The sequence below is a fragment of the Saccopteryx bilineata genome, chromosome X, assembly GCF_036850765.1.
Source record: "Saccopteryx bilineata isolate mSacBil1 chromosome X, mSacBil1_pri_phased_curated, whole genome shotgun sequence".
Taxonomy (NCBI): Eukaryota; Metazoa; Chordata; class Mammalia; order Chiroptera; family Emballonuridae; genus Saccopteryx; species Saccopteryx bilineata.
The window spans coordinates 107,436,766-107,455,745 of NC_089502.1; the positions used below are offsets into that span (position 1 = coordinate 107,436,766).

Sequence of the window (18,980 nt, forward strand, 5' to 3'; positions counted from 1 at the left end):
CCATGGTGGGCGTGCCGGGTGGATCCCGGTCGGGCGCATGCGGGAGTCTGTCTGACTGTCTCTCCCTGTTTCCAGCTTCAGAAAAAAATGAAAAAAAAAAAAATGAAAAAAAAAAAAAACCCAAATAACCAAAGCAATCCTGAGGGAAAAGAATGAAGCCGGAGGTGTCACACTACCTGACTTCAAATTATACTATAGAGCCACAATAATTAAAACAGCATGGTACTGGCAGAAAAACAGGCAAACAGACCAATGAAACAGAATCAAGAGCCCAGAAATAAAACCACATATATATGGACAAATCATCTTTGACAAAGGAGTCAAAAATATACAGTAAAGAAAAGAAAGTCTCTTCAATAAATGGTGCTGGGAAAATAAAAAAGCCACATGCAAAAGAATGAAACTTGACTACAGTCTGTCTCCCTGCACAAAAATTAATTCAAAATTGATCAAAGATCTAAATATAAGATCTGAAACAATAAATTATGTAGAAGAAGAAATAGGTACTAAACTCATGGATCTTGGCTGTAGAGAACAATTTATGAATTTGACCTCAAAGTCAAGGGAAGTACAGTAAAGGCAAAAATAAATGAATGGGACTATATCACACAAAAAGGCTTCTGCACAGTAATAGAAACTGCTAGCAAAACAAATAAGCAGACAACTAAATGGGAAATGATATTTGCAAACAACAGTACTGGTAAGTCGTTAATATCTAAAATACATAAAGAACTCACAAAGCTCAGCTTAATACAAGCAAACAATCCAATTAAAAAATGGGGAGAGGGGAGGGGCAGAACATCGCCCCCTGGTGGGCAGAGCATCACCCCTGGTGGGCGTGCCAGGTGGATCCCGGTCGGGCGCATGCGGGAGTCTCTCTGACTGTCTTTCCCCGTTTCCAGCTTCAGAAAAATACAAAAAAAAAAATTAATTAATTAAAAAAAAAATGGGGAGAGGACCTGAACAGACACTTCTCTCAAGAGGACACACAAATGGTCAACAGGTATATGATAAGATGATCATCTTCACTAGCTATTTGAGAAATGCAAATCAAAAGTACAGGGAGACTGTACAAAAATTAACTCAAAATGGATCAAAGATCTAAACATAAGACCTGAAACAATTAAGTACATAGAAGAAGACATAGGTACTCAACTCATGGACCTGGGTTTTAAAGAGCATTTTATGAATTTGACTCCAATGGCAAGAGAAGTGAAGGCAAAAATTAATGAATGGGACTACATCAGACTAAAAAGTTTTTGCTCAGCAAGAGAAACTGATAACAAAATAAACAGAAAGCCAACTAAATGGGAAATGATATTTTCAAACAACAGCTCAGATAAGGGCCTAATATCCAAAATATACAAAGAACTCATAAAACTCAACAACAAACAAACAAACCATCCAATAAAAAAATGGGAAGAGGACATGAATAGACACTTCTCCCAGGAAGAAATACAAATGGCCAACAGATATATGAAAAGATGCTCATCTTCTTTAGCTATTAGAGAAATGCAAATCAAAACGGCAATGAGATACCACCTCACACCTGTTCGATTAGCTGTTATTAGCAAGTCAGGTAATAGCAAATGTTGGAGAGGCTGTGGAGAAAAAGGAACCCTCATACACTGTTGGTGGGAATGTAAAGTAGTACAACCATTATGGAAGAAAGTATGGTGGTTCCTCAAAAAACTGAAAATAGAACTACCTTATGACCCAGCAATCCCTCTACTGGGTATATACCCCCAAAACTCAGAAACATTGACTTGTAAAGACACATGCAGCCCCATGTTTATTGCAGCATTGTTCACAGTGGCCAGGACATGGAAACAACCAAAAAGCCCATCAATAGATGACTGGATAAAGAAGATGTGGCACATATACACTATGGAATACTACTCAGCCATAAGAAATGATGACATCGGAACATTTACAGCAAAATGGTGGGATCTTGATAACATGATACGAAGCGAAATAAGTAGCCCTGGCCGGTTGGCTCAGCGGTAGAGCGTCGGCCTAGCGTGCGGAGGACCCGGGTTCGATTCCCGGCCAGGGCACACAGGAGAAGCGCCCATTTGCTTCTCCACCCCTCCGCCGCGCTTTCCTCTCTGTCTCTCTCTTCCCCTCCCACAGCCAAGGCTCCATTGGAGCAGAGATGGCCCGGGCGCTGGGTATGGCTCTGTGGCCTCTGCCTCAGGCGCTAGAGTGGCTCTGGTCGCAATATGGCGACGCCCAGGATGGGCAGAGCATCGCCCCTGGGGGGCAGAGCACCACCCCTGGTGGGCGGGCCGGGTGGATCCCGGTCGGGCGCATGCGGGAGTCTGTCTGACTGTCTCTCCCTGTTTCCAGCTTCAGAAAAATGAAAAAAAAAAAAAAAAAGAAAAAAAAAAAAAAGAAAGAAATCAGAAAAAACCAGGAACTGTATTATTCCATACGTAGGTGGGACATAATAGTGAAACTAAGAGACATTGATAAGAGTGTGGTGGTTACGGGGGGGAGGGGGGAGTGGGAGAGGGATAGGGGGTGGGGAGGGGCACAAAGAAAACAAGATAGAAGGTGACAGAGGACAATCTGACTTTGGGTGGTGGGTATGCAACATAATTGAACGACAAGATAACCTGGACTTGTTATCTTTGAATATATGTATCCTGATTTATTGATGTCACCCCATTAAAAAAATAAAATTATAAAAAAAAAAAAGTACAGGGAGATACCATGTCACACCTGTTAGATTGGCTATTATCAACAAGACAGGTAATAACAACTGTTGGAGAGGCTGTGGAGAAAAAGGAACCTTCATTCACTGTTGGTGGGAATGCAAATTAGTACAACTGTTATGGAGGAAAGTATGGTGGTTCCTCAAAAAATTAAGAATAGAACTACCATATGACCCAACAATCCCTATACTGAGTATCTATACCCAAAATTCAAAAACATTGGTACGTAAAGAAATGCACTCCTATGTTCATCGCAGCATTATTTACAGTGGCCAAGACATGGAAACAATCAAAGTATCCTTTGATAGAGGACTGGATAAAGAAGGAATACTACTCAGCCATAAAAAATGGTGATATAGTGATATTTACGACAACATGGACAGACCTTGAGAACATCATACTGAGTGAAATACGTAAAAAAGAAAAAGCTAAGAACTGTATGATTTCACACATAGATGGGATATAAAACTGAGAAAGGGCAAGAGCAATCTAATCAGTTTTGCAAAACTAAATAATAAAATTGTACACTGTATTTTGTTTGTTAGTTTCTCACGCACGATGTCATATTTTTGCTTAATAAATTGAATAACTGATCTCTCTAAGGCACCTCAATCCTGGAGAGATTGGGGTCTTCCAGTTGCAGTATCGTTGCTGCCTCATTCCTTTGTGGCTCCTCTTCATGAAACCCTGAACATTAACAACGAGTTATATCTTTCTATCTGCAGTCTTGTGGGCTCTGGAAATTCACAACAGTCTACCCATTGTGAACACCATCGTAGTTCGGAGATTAATTTTCTTCTTTAGTTTTACTTATAGTTTTATTACCAGAAATATTTTGAAATCTTAGCCGAGAGACCTGACGTATTCTTGTTAATCCTTCAAAAGCTGTCTGCCCTTCAACTTCAGGTCCTTAATCATACTGTGTGTGTTTGTGTGTGGTCAAGAGTTTTATAAGTAAATATTTTGGTATCTATCTTTAGTATTGCAATAAGCATGGAACAAAATGTCATATATATGATTTCATATACTGCTCCTAACAACTCTGAGACTGATATTATGTTCTCCATTTCTGCCATAGAGGAAAGTCTGGCACAGAGATTTTAAAAGTTCTTTTCAACTACGTAATAAGTGGCTCAAATGAAATTCTAACAGTCTTATTTTCTAACAGAATCCAAAACTGGTGTTCCCAACCCTCATAGTATAACTCTGAACTTTCTACTAGCAGTTTAAAAAACAAAACCTCTTAGAAGTGTCTTTGGCCTGGCCTGTGCTGGTACAGTGGATAAAACATGGACCTAGAATGATGAGGGCGCCGGTTCAAAACCTTGGGCTTGCTGGGGTCAAGGCACATATAGGAGTTGATGCTTTATTCTCCTCCCCTCTTCTTTCTTTCTTTCTTTCTTTCTTTCTTTCTTTCTTTCTTTCTCTCTCTCTCTCTCTCTCTCTCTCTCCTCCCTCTCTAAAATGAATAAATGAAAAAAATCTAAAAAAAAAGAAATGTCTTTGAGCATAGGCTTTATTACAGCTTCTGTTATTTGTTCCTTCTCTTCACCCAGTTAAGAATCGTTTCCAGGTAGGATCTCAATGTTCCAGGTAGGATCTCAATGTTCCAGTGCTCACTTCTGCAGCACATGTACTAAAAGATTTCAGTATTTCAGTCTCTAAGGCTATTGTGTTGAAATATTTTTATTTGGCCCCTGAATCATTTCAAAATTTAGAGTTGATTTTTTTTTTCATTTACATTCTGCAGAATCCTTGCTTTCATAACTGCTCTTATTTCTGCATTGCAAATGCTTCCCCAGTTTCCTGTTTAATGGTTTGGATTATCTGTCCCTAAGAGGAAAATTCAATCATTCTCTGAATTATTCAGCTGCAGAGACTGAAAATATTTTTCCCCTAAGCCCTCAGGAAGAAAGATTCTTTTCTTACCACACAATTTTATATCTTTCCCATTTTATATCATTCCCACAGTGACAATAATTATTCAGAAATATACACTGCACTTTCATTAGTGATTGATACTTATTTCCTTCTGGCTGATGGCACCATCTTAGAAGAAATTTGAGACCAATCTGATTTTAGTGCTGATGGTGGCAGAAAAACAACAGCTGCTATGACTGAGTAAAAGTAATGTACAATCAATGAATTTATTCAGTGATAGTAAGGTTTTACAGGTATACATTTACTGCTATAAAAACAACCTTTATTGGGACACTAGTAAGCTGATGAAGAATATGAATAATGTTTGTAATTTAAATAAGGTCAGAAATTTAAATAGTATATCGATGTTAATTTCTCAATTTTGATAAAGGCACTATAGTTATATAAAAGAGTATCTCTGTTTAGGAAGTTCACACCAAAGAATATTTAGGAGTATAGGAGAATAGTGTCTACAACTCACTTTGAAATACTTCAGAGAAAACATTGTACTCAGACACACATACATACATACACACACATGTATATAGTAGAAAAAAAGAATGACACAGCAAATGTTGCAAAATGTTAACATTTTGGCAAATCTAGGGAAAGAGAATTCAGGAATTTTTTTGTACTATTTCACCAACTTTAACTCTCAAATTATGTCAAAATAAGTTAAAAACACCTCTGGTCTTTTTATTGCAAGTTCTAATTTCAAACTTTTTCCTTTTTACTGAAAAGACTATTTTGATAATACATTTTTTGTTACTATAGGACAGGGGTCAGGAACCTTTTAGGCTGACAGAGCCATGAACGCCACATATTTTAAAGTGTAATTCCGTGAAAGCCATACAGTATGTTTAACACTAAATATAAGTAAATGTGTGCATTTTATGTAAGACCAACACTTTTAAAGTACAATAAATCTCTGAATTATTTTTAATAATGTTGTTATGCTGTTGCAAACCAATGATGAATAAAAGTTCTTCTTACCATTAATGCAACTTCTGGTGCTTGCATGATTTTGCTGATAGCTTTGTAGTCTGGTTGATACGTGGTGAGGTTAAGCTTCATGCAGGCGTGAGACTTCCATCCATTAAATGTGATCGTAGGTTGGTCTTAATGTTCTTTAGATGTGAGAAAGACTGCTCACATGCACACGTATAGCCAAACACTGTCAGTACAGCAATACTCACATGCTGCAGTGTGTGGTATGTGACGGGAAGCATGTTCCAAGTTTTGACAATCAGCTGGTCCACGGGTTGAAGTTTTTTCACTTCTCCCCACTTGTGTTTGCTTTCCAACTCTGCTTGCTGTCGTGCAAGTCTTTCCAAATCTTCATTCAGTGACTTGAACTTATTCACCCACATGTCTGAGGCCTTCAGGTCAGCAGCTTGTAGCTCAAGATCTCTGATGGAGACACTGGAGATGTAACTCAGGTCGGCGCTGTCCACTGCACACTCGTGTGGATGGGTGATGAACTTAAAAAGACGAGTGCACTCACAAAATTCTCCAAAGCATGCTTTGAATGACTGCAGGAGATTAGAGGTGAAGCACGCTAGCTGCTGGAGATCAAGATGTTGAGCAGGGTCACTTGCTGTGCATGCATCTTTAAACTCTCTCAGTTTTTCAAAGTGCAGTAAATGACCTGTTTCATTGTCGGTGATGAAGAGTTCCAGCTTGTTTTCAAAAGCAAACACTGCTTGTTGAAGGGATAAGATTGTATTTCCAACGCCTTGCATTTTCACATTGAGCTGGTTCAGATGTTCAGTCATGTCCATGAGATATTAGAACTTCAGGAGCCACTCAGTGTTAGCTAACTCAGGATGCTCTATGTTTTTCATTTCAAGAAAAGTCCCGATTTCACTCAGACAAGCTGCAAAACAGCTGAGCACCTTCTCTCTTGACAACCAACGCACATTGCTGTGCAGAAGCAGACCAGGATAATTATTCCCAACTTTATCCAGCTGTGTTTTAAACTGGCGATCATTTAAAGCTCAGGAAACAATAAAGTTGACCACCCGAATGACCGGCGACATCACCTCACCAAGCTGCTCACCACACATCTGAGCACAAAGCGCCTCCTGATGTAGGATGCTGTGAAAACTTAGGATGGGTTTCTTTTCATGTTCACGAAGAAGTGCTACAAATCCTGTTTTTTCCCCACCACGCACGAAGCACCATCAGTATACACCGAAATAAGTTTATCCATCGGTAGATTTTTTTCTTTAGCGAACTCAGTGAAAGACTTGAATAAATCCTCCCCTCTTGTTGTCTCTTTCATAGGCAAAACAGCAAGACTTTTCTCACGTAGTGTGTCACTGACAGCATACCTTGCAATCACGCTGAACTGGGATAAATAGCTTACGTCTGTTGACTTATCCAAAGCGAGAGAAAGGAATGGTGCTGCATTTATGTCCTGCACTTGTGTTGCCTCAATTTGATTTGTCATCATGATGGTATGATTGTGAACAGTTCTTGCGGACAGAAGCATGTCTTTTATTCATGTGATTATCTTGTCTTTATACGAAAGTCGTCAAAAAGTTCATAGGCAACATCAGGCATGAATGTTTTGGCATACTCCCCATCTGTGAATAGCTTTCCACTTCTCACAATTGCTAAAGCACCAACAAAGCTAGCTGAATTCCAGTCAACTTGTGGTATCCAAACACGGAGTTGCTGCTGACTAGCTTGCACTCTGCACTCTGCTTTTGACATGCTTTCTTCCTGCTGTCCCCCGCTGGATATTTCAATGCAAATGTAGTATGGCGTGTGTCAAAGTGCCGCTTTATATTTGTTTCATCGATGCAATTTTATCATTGCATATTAGACACACTGCAGAACCTGCTCTCTCCACAAAGGCGAATTCCTCTGTCCATTCCTACTGAAAAGTACGATACTCCTCATCTTTTTTTCTTTTAGCCATCTTCCTCATCAAAAGGGTTTCTGCAATTAGCTAGCTGACTACTTTGTTAAAAGGAGGGAAGTTTACTTCCTGACCTCATAACAACCCGTGTACCTTACGCATTATCCAATAAAAATTTGGTGTCCCAGAAGACAGCTGTGATTGGCTCCAGCCACCCGCAACCATGAACATGAGCAGTAGGAAATGAATGGATTGTAATACATGAGAATGTTTTATATTTTTTTCTTCTTTTGTATTTTTCCAAAGCTGGAAATGGGGAGAGACAGTCAGACAGACTCCTGCACGCGCCCAACTGGGATCCACCCGGCACGCCCACCAGAGGGCGACGCTCTGCCCACCAGGGGGCGATGCTCTGCCCCTCCGGGGCATCACTCTGTCGCGACCAGAGCCACTCCAGCGCCTGGGGCAGAGGCCAAGGAGCCATCCCCAGCGCCCGGGCCATCTTTGCTCCAATGGAGCCTCGCTGCGGGAGGGGAAGAGAAAGACAGAGAGGAAGGAAAGGGGGAGAGGTGGAGAAGCAGATGGGTGCTTCTCCTGTGTGCCCTGACCGGGAATCGAACCCGGGACCCCTGCACGCCAGGCCAATGCTCTACCACTGAGCCAACCGGCCAGGGCCGAGAATGTTTTATATTTTTAACGTTATTATTTTTTTATTAAATATTTGTCTGCGAGCCAGATGCAGCCACCAAAAGAGCCACATCTGGCTCGCAAGCCATAGGTTCCTGACCCCTGCTATAGGATATCTTAGGCAGCCACTATAATGTTCCAGCGGGTCAAGTATAAGTTGCTGTCAGCGAGAAACAGAGCAAGTCTATTATCTCTATTGTTATAAATTAGTATTTAACTAGGGCTATGCACTGGAATTTCATGAGGAGCTTTTTCACACACCACCTAGGACCCACTCCCAGAGGTTTTTATAGTACATCCAGGTTGGAAAAGAAGAATTGAGGGCAGTACATTTTACAACAGCTCCCAGGTGATTTGGAGAAGTATCCCTATCCATACCGAGAACTGCTACAGTAGATACGGAACCACTCATCTATTGCTAAAGTCTGAGACTGCACTGCTGTGGATTTTCTGGCATTCACACAACAGCATAGATGAAGACAGAGTTTGTAATTAACTCAAGCCCCTATGACTAGAAACATAATGTCCCAGCAGAAAAAGCACAGACTCAGGAGACAGACCTGGAATCAAACCTTAGCTCTGCCACTTAGTTAACCCTGTGAGTTTCTATTTAATCCTCAGTGCAATAGGGGTAAGATTTCTAACTCACAGGTTACCATTAGGATTAGAGAAGAAAACATTCATAAGCCAGTAGCACATAATTAAATGCTCAAGAATGTTATTTCACTTTGCCCAACTAAAGTTATCCTATTTCAGGAGAGTCAGGTAGAAACAAAACTGACCACGATTCAGGAAAAGGGGCAAATATAAAAAGAGAGAAAATAATTTTGTAACATTATACTGATTAGTGGGGTAAGTAGGTCAGTAGAGATCTCCAACAAATAGGATGGAGTATGTGTTAAATAGAGTCCATAAATACCAGTTTTGTAAAGTTTACCTTTCACATCTATGGGAGATTATTGGATAGTGGTATTCATCAACCATCAATTTTCAATTTTCAGGGTTTTTTTTTAATATATCAGCCAATTTTTAGGCTCTGGTTAATCTTTATTTCCTAAATAGTCAAAATGAAGTGCTGAAATTTTTATCTCTATTAAAAACAACCAATATGACATACATCATTATTTTTAAAACACAGCACAATAAAAATAAGGACTTCTGTTTAAGGATAGTTAAATTTTGGTTTAAAACAACCATAGCCTGTGTAATGGGAAAAGCAAATTATATTCATTTCTAAAAACAATAAACATTGCAACCCCATAATACTTACCAACATGTGAAGGCCAAACAGTGATGTGAGGATGGGAATGATACCAGCCCACAACTCTCATGGGACGACCTGTTAGTTCAGCCAGCCTGTGTGTCTGTCAAGGTATTCTTGTGGGAACAAAATCTGTGATACTAATAAGGGTTCAGAAAGTACCCTGAGGTTTAAAACTGTTTATAACTCAGTATCAATAAAAGAATGAAACAAAGTTGATGCCCAGAATTTCTCAGACTTCACATTTAAAACCAAAGATGTTTCTTTTTTCAAATGCAATCTATTTGATTTCTATTGTTATATATAGTTACACCCTCTTAATCCAATTTAGTTAATGTTTGATTACTCACTCACATACTTATCACTGTGTTATCTGAAAACTTTCCTAAATCTTTAGAAGTCACATCATTAATTTGAGTACTTTTCTATCCTCTCTCTAGCTCCATCCTACTCTCATTTTTGAAAGAGAAACACAAGGTTTTGAAATTTTATTTGATTTCACTGGCAGGCTGCCAATGTCTACAATAGCAACTATGGTGGTCTCAGAGACCAAATGAACGCAGTTAAGTCCTCCCAATCTGTCTAGAAATAGCCCCCAAATGGACATTTTCCTCCTTTGTTCTAGAAATAAAATTTTCCCATAATTCTGAGACGAACTCAGATAAGAATTCAACTCAGAGATAAGAAGTCCCTTCTGTTACTGGTTACTAAGGATGCTGCTGCTAAAGTATAAAATGCTGCTTCACTTCCTTGCAAATTATATTAAAACACAACAATCCTTTCTTTTTTTATTTTTTTAAGAGAGAGAGAGAAAGAAGAAGGGAGAGAGATGAGAAGCATCAACTTGTAGTTGCAGCACCTTAGTTGTTCACTGACTGCTCTCATATGTGCCCTTGACAGGTGGGAAGGGGGGCTCAAGCCACAACAGTGACCTCTTGCTTAAGCCAGAAACCTTTTGGCTCAAGCCAGTGACCATCAGTTCATCTCTATGATCCCATGCTCAAGCCAGTGACCCAGTACTAAAACTGGCAACGTTGGGGTTTCAAATTTGAGTCCTCTGTGTCCCAGACTGACGTTCTGTCCACTGCACTACCACCTGATCAGGCACAATAACCCCTTCTATACAATGAGGTGTGAGAAATAATACTTTTTAAGTAAATTTTTATTTTCAAATGCCAAGAGAAATTACTTAACTGCTCTAAACACATTTCTTCAGCTGCAGACTGGGGGGAAGTCCAGCTCATACAGCAGCGAAGGGTAAACGAGGTAATCCAAGCAAGGTGTTCAGTATCATGCCTTGCATTGAGTAAGTGCTTAACAGACATTCATTGCCGTATCAGTATATTAACATAGAACAATGTGCCCAGCCATCCTTTTCCCATTTGGGACTAGATTAGTTTTAATTTGAAGTTATAATATATAATCACAATAATAAACATATTTTATACAATTATTTTCTGGGAATTTTATTTTAGCAAAATTTATTTTCATTTGTTTCTTTGCACACTAATTAATGGACTTTCTACTTCTGGCTAAAACAGAAAAACAAGGACTGAACTTATCCTCCTGCCTGAGACAAGCAAACAAACTGGTTTAAGTGAAAAAGGAAGGCCAGTAAATGGGAAGAAAACAAGGTGAGTCCTTGAGAGAACTTCCAGGCCACAGGGCAGGAAGGGGAATTGAAGCAGCACTCAGCTGTGCCCTGGGTTTAGGAGACAGATGGGACTGTCCAGTAGCTAGAGTTGGCAAAGTCGAGGACGGGAGATGAGAGAGCAGCAGAAGGAAAATACCATGCATATCCACAGAGGGTCCCTCTGGAGTATTCTATAGAACACTGACCAGCACAAGCATGTGAGGAAACTAAGTGAAGCCGGGGGAAGAAGCACCCAAAAGGTTAAAAGCTTATGATTCTCAGCACTCAAGAAGAACAAGAACTAGTAGCTGTCCCCACTGGCCAGAATGATAAACCTCAAACAATTCGGGAGGCATTTGGCAAGGCACTCAGAAGGGTTTTGCCTCAGTAGTGTGGGGGAAAAAATGACTCCTATATTGAAAGGGCCCACGCAGCAGATCTTCAGAGCCAGATTCTAAATCAGGGGTCTCAAACTCAACTCAGCATGTGGGCCGCAGAGCAAGATCACAGCCGTTCGGCAGGCCGCACTAGGTCTACAAAAGGCAACTGTTACGCAACACTTTTCTCACTGCAGTTGAAAATAAAAAAAAATCAGTACAACAAGCACAATCGTACATGCAGTTTACTCAGTGTCACAAAACGACCAGAAACTGTAGTTCACATCACAACTGCTGTTAACTAAGCTAATATCTAGCTGGGATGCTAGAGAAATGAAAAATACAAGTAGGCCCCTAGGCTTACTTAATTTTATCCAAAATATTTTGAACTTCGTGGATTAGTCTGCGGGCCGCACAAAATTGTTCGGCGGGCCGCATGCGGGCCGCGGGCCGCGAGTTTGAGACCCCTGCTCTAAAGAATCTAACTATTCTGGGTAACCTAATAGCCTGCACAACAAATTTCAAGAATTATGTCTATGCCTGACCAGGCAGTGGCATAGTGGATAGGGTGTCAGACTGGGATGCAGACGACCCAGGTTCAAGACCCCGAGGTTGCCAACCTGAGCGTGGGCTCATCTAGTTTGAGGAAAAGCTCACCAGCTTGCACCCAAGGTCACTGGCTTGAGCAAGGGATTACTTTGGTCTGCTGAAGGCCCACGGTCGAGGCACATATGAGAAAGCAATCAATGAACAACTAAGGTGTCGCAATGCGCAACAAAAAACTGATGATTGATGCTTCTCATCTCTCCGTTCCTGTCTGTCCCTGTCTATCCCTCTCTCTGACTCTGTCCCTGTAAAAAATAATAATAATTATGTCTATGAATAAGTACAAAGATATTCAGCACCCAAGGAAAAATCATAATGTGTGGCCTATAACCAAAAATTACCAGGCATTCAAAGAAATAAGAAAATGCAATCCTTACTAAGGAGGTGGAGAACAGATAATTGGTGCCAATGGTAGGACTAATGGTAGGTGTAGGAAAGGCAAAGGGAAAAAAGCCAATGTGAAAAGGTCACATACCACATGATTCCATTTATCAAACATTCTTGAAATGACAACAGTGCAGGGGTCGGGAAACTTTTTGGCTGAGAGCCATGAATGCCACATATTTTAAAATGTAATTCCGTGAGGGCCATACAACGACCCATGTACCTTACGCATTATCCAATAAAAATTTGGTGGTGTCCCGGAGGATGGCTGTGATTGGCTCCAGCTACCCACAACCATGAACATGAGCGATAGGAAATGAATGGATTGTAATACATGAGAATGTTTTATATTTTTAACATTATTTTTTTTTATTAAAGATTTGTCTGTGAGCCAGATGCAGCCATCAAAAGAGCCACATCTGGCTCATGAGCCATAGGTTCCCGACCCCTGACATAGTGGCTTCCAGGGCTTGGGGTATGTGTGACTACAGGAGAAGCATGAGGCAGATCTTTCTGGTGATAAAACAGTTCTACATCTTGACTGCTATAGTGGTTACACATATCTATACATGTGATAGAATGGCACAGAATGAAACACATTGATCATTGTCGACCTCCCATTTCCCATAGTGTACTGTACATTATGTAAAATGCCACCTTCAGAGAAAACTTGGGTGAAGGGCACAGGACCTTTCTATACTATCTCTGCAACTTCCAATGAATTTATAATTATTTTAAAATAAAGAATTTTTTAAAAAAAGGTACACATCATAAAAAGAGATTGCTATATCTGATTATATAAAACTGCAAAAAACAGTTTGGACAAAAACACATATACAATGAATAAGCTGAGAAAAACCATTATCCTTATCACAAAGGGCTATTTCCTTAACATATAGAGTACCTATAAATTAAGAAAAAGATTTCAAAATAAGTAGAAAAATGGACAAAGGAAATAACCTGATAATTTAGGAAATAATACAAAGGACTCTAAAAAATTAAAAGTTGATCAAATTTACTCAAAGTTAAAGAATGCTACTTACAACTGCAAAAAAAGAGATATAATTACAGGTTGGCAACAATCAAAAACTTTGATCTACCAGGACCTAGTAACACAAAAACCACTTTGATCTACCAGGGCCTAGTAACACAAAAACCGCCACAGAAGTCTGGTTCCACACGTTTGTGAACTTGCGGGGAAACCGGCACTCGCGCACACTGCTAACAGGCACACTGAGACCACAGCGGAGCTGCAGGGACATGTGGCCCGCAATTTCACTCTAGGAATTGGTCCTACAGACACATGCACACATCTGTGACATGCAGTGTATGTTAAATAATTCTAAAAAAGGAAACTATTCATGTTTCTGTATTCATAGAATTCATCTATGAGAATACATGAAAACCTGATAACCCCACTTATGTCCAGGGAGGGACCCTGGGGAAACCGCAGTACCGAGGTTGGAGGAAACTACTTATTTTGTGTACTGTTTTGTTCCTTTTTAAATTTACACTATGCATATATTTTTAAATGTTACTTTTGAATTGACTACAAGATTTACCATAAGCCAAAGGATGGATAACTTACTAAAACTATTTTTTTAAATTTTTTTTTATTCATTTTAGAGAGGAGAGGGAGAGATAGAGAGAGAGAAGGGGGGGAGGAGCTGGAAGCATCAACTCCCATATGTGCCTTGACCAGGCAAGCCCAGGGTTTCGAACCGGCGACCTCAGCATTTCCAGGTCGATTCTTTATCCACTGCACCACCACAGGTCAGGCCTTACTAAAACTACTGATGCAAATTTAAGTTGCTGTATAGCTGAGCTATGGAGTCCAGATCATAGGAAGCAAATGTCCCATTTGATCACTCTTTGGTTGTACATGGAATATTGCATTCATTCTTGCATTTTCTTTGAGAGGCAGCCTCGAAGAGAATCTTTCCAAACAATAGAGACCAAGATAGTAAGAAGCCTAGAAATTAAATGATACTAGGAAAATTAGGGAAGGGGGCAGAGGGGACTGAAGGGGGGAGGAGAAGGAGGAAGGGACTCTCCACAGAGTTCGTTGTTATAGGACTTGACCTTGGCATCTTTTCGCATTTAAGAGCAGGAATGTTAGAATTTTTAATTCTTCAGATAAAAGCCACTCAAAAGGAGAAGTAGACAAAAATTCTGATATTAACCAAGCAGTTGGATCTAAAGGGTAAATATGAAAACTGGGAAAGAGGCCAGGAAGAAAACCTGTGAAATCTCCTAAAGCAGGCTAAGGTAGCAAACAGAGAAGCCTGGCCTAGAAACCCCAGAGCACAGAAAAGCTTCTTATCAACCAATAAGGATATCTCTGCCTCTGTCGAGGCCGCAGATAGCTGCTCTGGAGAAATTTCCACTCGATCCTTCCTCTTATCAGAACGTCGCAAGATGATGACAGAATGAATGTGAACAATTCGGACGGTGTCGATCTAAAGGAAAATTAACAGAAATGTTTACTTCGATCTCTCTCCAATAATATCTCCCCCTGCAATTATAAAATTACACTGTGTTATGTTATAGGTTAAAGATACCATTTTAGAAAACGAACATTTTTCTCATGAATAATGGAATGTTTCAATTAAAAGACATTCAAACTCAATATACACATTTTAAGACAAAAATATTAAAGCTAATATTTAGATCAAGGAAGGACTTTTTGAATGACCACTGATAATCATTTGATTCACAGCTATGTACAAGACACTGTCATACAAAAGAATACAAGTCAGAGGACTGAAAAGTCAAGTGCTCAAAATGTGAAGAATCTGGTTGAGCAGCAAATAGCGTACATGAAACTACACTAAAATAATGTAGTAAACTAATGCTCCAGAAGCTCAGAGGAGTCACTTAGATTAGAAAAAAAAATCTTCATAGAAAAGGCAGACAAGGCCCTGGCCGGTTGGCTCAGCGGTAGAGCGTCGGCCTGGCATGCGGGGGACCTGGGTTCGATTCCTGGCCAGGGCACATAGGAGTAGCGCCCACTTGCTTCTCCACCCCCCTCCTTCCTCTCTGTCTCTCTCTTCCCCTCCCGCAGCCAAGGCTCCATTGGAGCAAAGATGGCCCGGGCGCTGGGGATGGCTCCTTGGCCTCTGCCCCAGGCGCTAGAGTGGCTCTGGTCGCAGCAGAGCAACGTCCCAGAGGGGCAGAGCATCACCCCCTGGTGGGCAGAGCGTCGCCCCTGGTGGGCGTGCCAGGTGGATCCCGGTCAGGCGCATGCGGGAGTCTGACTGTCTCTCCCTGTTTCCAGCTTCAGAAAAATACAAAAAAGAAAAAAAAAAAAAAGGCAGACAACTGTATGTATTTCCTAACTGCTGTGTGTGTGTGTGTGTGTGTGTGTGTGTGTGTGTTTAGATGCCAAATGGATGTGACAGAAAACTTAAGATAGAATGGCAGACAGTAAGGCTAAGGAAGAAAGATATGAAAGTAAAAATGTGCAGGACCTCAAATGCCAAGCCATGATCTGCAGGATGAACTGGATGGAAGGAAATTATTTCAGATAGCCTGGATAGGAGGCTATGATAAAGTACTGGAATAACTGGATGGCAGAGATGGAAGAAACAGATTCGAGATTCATTAAGAAGGAAAAATCCGCCTTACCAGGCAGTGGCGCAGTGGATAGAGTGTCGGACTGGGATGCAGAGGACCCAGGTTCGAGACCCTGAGGTCACCAGCTTAAGCGTGGCTCATCTGGTTTGAGCAAAGCTCACCAGCTTGGACCTAAGGTCGCTGGCTCGAGCAAGGGGTTACTTGGTCTGCTGAAGGCCCATGGTCAAGGCACACATGAGAAAGCAATCAATGAACAACTAAGGTCTCGCATCGAAAAACTGATGGTTGATGCTTCTCATCTCTCTCTGTTCCTGTCTATCCCTCTCTCTCTCTCTCTGTCCCTGAAAAAAAAAAAGAAGGAAAAACCCACAAGATTTGGTAGCTTATGCACCATTGGTGATAGAGGTCAGGAAATTGTCAAGGATGACTCTAAAGTTTAAAGGTTGAAATGGTGAAACATGGGAGGCAGATCTAAGTTTAGCAAGGATCAGGAAGGAAGATAAGCTTGTTTTCAGATGTGCTCAGCTGGGATGAGAGGATGTAAATAAAATAAGGAACAAACAGTGTGGAGAGAGGGCACAGAGGGCCAGGCCTAAATCACGAAGGATACCCAAATTTTGGAATAGGGTACAATAAAAGGAGCCAGGGAATAAGACAGAGGAGTCAAAATCAAGACAAATAAATGCTTCAAAAGTTCAGGGGAAAAGATGGGTGTAGCACTGCCAGAGGTTGCAGGGACATGGGTAAAATCTAAGAGGAGGCCCTGGCTGGTTGGCTCAGTGGTAGAGCGTCGACCCGGCGTGCAGAGGTCTCGGGTTCGATTCCCGGCCAGGGCACACAGGAGAAGCGCCCATCTGCTTCTCCACCCCTCCCCCTCTCCTTCCTCTCTGTCTCTCTCTTTCCCTCCTGCAGCCGAGGCTCCATTGGAGCAAAGATGGCCCGGGCGCTGGGGATGGCTCCTTGGCCTCTGCCCCAGGCACTAGAGTGGCTCTGGTCGCAACAGAGCGATGCCCCGGAGGGGCAGAGCATCGCCCCCTGGTGAGCAGAGCTTCGCCCCTGGTGGGCGTGCCGGGTGGATCCCGGTCGGGTGCATGCGGGAGTCTGTCTGACTGTCTCTCCCCGTTTCCAGCTTCAGAAAAATACAAAAACAAAAATCTAAGAGGATACTTTTGGAGTAAGCTACATACAGTGCAGTACAGCAGCCATTATACAAATGTAGCTACTGAGCCAGAAATGTGGACCCCTTTCATGCTTTTTTCTACCTGATGAACTCTCTTTCATAGCCTATAAATTCCTTTTAATGAGCCTTTAAATGCTCATCCTATAATCAATCATTCCTACCATATGATGTTTTAAATAATACAAATACACATCTTTGCTAGAGCTTATATCATGTTGTGTTCTATTTGTTGACATAATTTCCTCCTTTACTAGAATGTAACAGTCTATGGATAGTGAATGCGTTTTAGTTATGTTTTTACCCCCGTAACTGTCCAGTGTCAGGCAGGCACAGAGTACATAATATAGAAAATCAAAAGCAGAGACAAAAAGACACTTGACCAAGGAGCAGCAAGATAGAGCTGACTCTTCATTATAGTTTTGATTTGTATTTCCCTAATAGCTGCTGAAGTTGAGCACCTTTTCATATAACTGTGTGTCATTTGTATGTCTTCTTGGTTCTCTGCCAAATTTTTAATTGGATTGTTTTGTGTGTGTATGTGTGTGTTACTTTGTATAACTTCTTTGTATTCTGGATATTAACCCCTTGTTGGAGCTGTGATTTGCAAATATCTTTTCCCATTTAGTCGGCTGCCTTTTTGTTTTGATGGTGGTTTCTTTTGCTGTGCAGAGGCTTTTGAGTTTGATACAGCCCCATTCATTTATTTTTCCTTTTAGTTTTCTGGCCTTTGGGGTCAAATTCATAAAATCCTCTCTAGGAACAAGGTCCATAAGTTTAGTACCTATGTTTTGTCTATGTAATTTATTATTTCAGGCCTTATATTTAGGTCTTCAATTTATTTTGGTTAATTTTTGTGCATGGGAACAAACTGTAGTCTAATTTCATTCTTCTGCATGTGGCTTTCCAATATTCCAAGCACCATTAATGGAAGACACTTTTTCTTTTCTTCACTGTACCACTTCATAGCTGTTAGAAAGGCTATTATCAACAAGACAAGTGATAAGAAGGTCTGAACAGGTTGTGGAGAAAAAGGAACCCTCAGTCACTGCTGGTGGGAACGGAAATGGGTACAGCTACTATGAAAAACAATACAGAGGTTCCTCAACAAACTAAGAATAGAGCCACCACAGGACCGTGCAATCCCTCTTCTGGGTATGTACTCAAAATACTTGAAAATATTTATTTGCAAAGATATACATACCCCTATGTTAATTACAGCATTACTCATGATGGCCAAGACATGAAAACAACTGATGTATCCCTCAATAGATTATTGGATAAAAAAGGTGTGACACATATATACAATGGAATACTACTCAGCCATAAGAAAACACAAAATAGGCCTGACCAGGTGGTGGCGCAGTGGATAGAGCATCAGACTGGAATGCTGAGGACCCAGGTTCGAGACCCCAAGGTCGTCAGCTTGAGCGCGGGCTCATCTGGTTTGAGCAAAGCTCACCAGCTTGGACCCAAGGTCACTGGCTCGAGCAAGGGGTTACTCGGTCTGCTGAAGACCCGCAGTCAAGGCATATATGAGAAAGCAATCAATGAACAACTAAGGTGTCACAATGTGCAATGAAAAGCTAATGATTGATGCTTCTCGTCTCTCCATTCCTGTCTGTCTGTCCCTGTCTATCCCTCTCTCTGACTCTCTGTCTCTGTAAACAAAAAAAAAAAGAAAAAGAAAACATGAAATACTGCCATTTGCAAGAACATAGATAGATCTTGAGAATATCATGCTAAGTGAGATAAGTCAGAAAAAGTCAAGAACCG

The 18,980-nt window shown here is 40.9% G+C and overlaps 1 protein-coding gene across 1 annotated transcript in view; it reads right to left on the bottom strand.

The window, feature by feature from the left end:
• BRCC3 (BRCA1/BRCA2-containing complex subunit 3) overlaps positions 1 to 18,980 on the bottom strand; it is a 70,750-nt gene that overhangs the window by 38,738 nt on the left and 13,032 nt on the right. Inside the window, exons 4-5 of the mRNA XM_066249547.1 lie at positions 14,791 to 14,910; positions 9,461 to 9,548 (exon numbers count right to left, since the gene is read on the bottom strand). Coding sequence (XP_066105644.1) covers positions 9,461 to 9,548; positions 14,791 to 14,910 — 208 coding nt within the window. The remainder of the gene's footprint in view (positions 1 to 9,460; positions 9,549 to 14,790; positions 14,911 to 18,980) is intronic.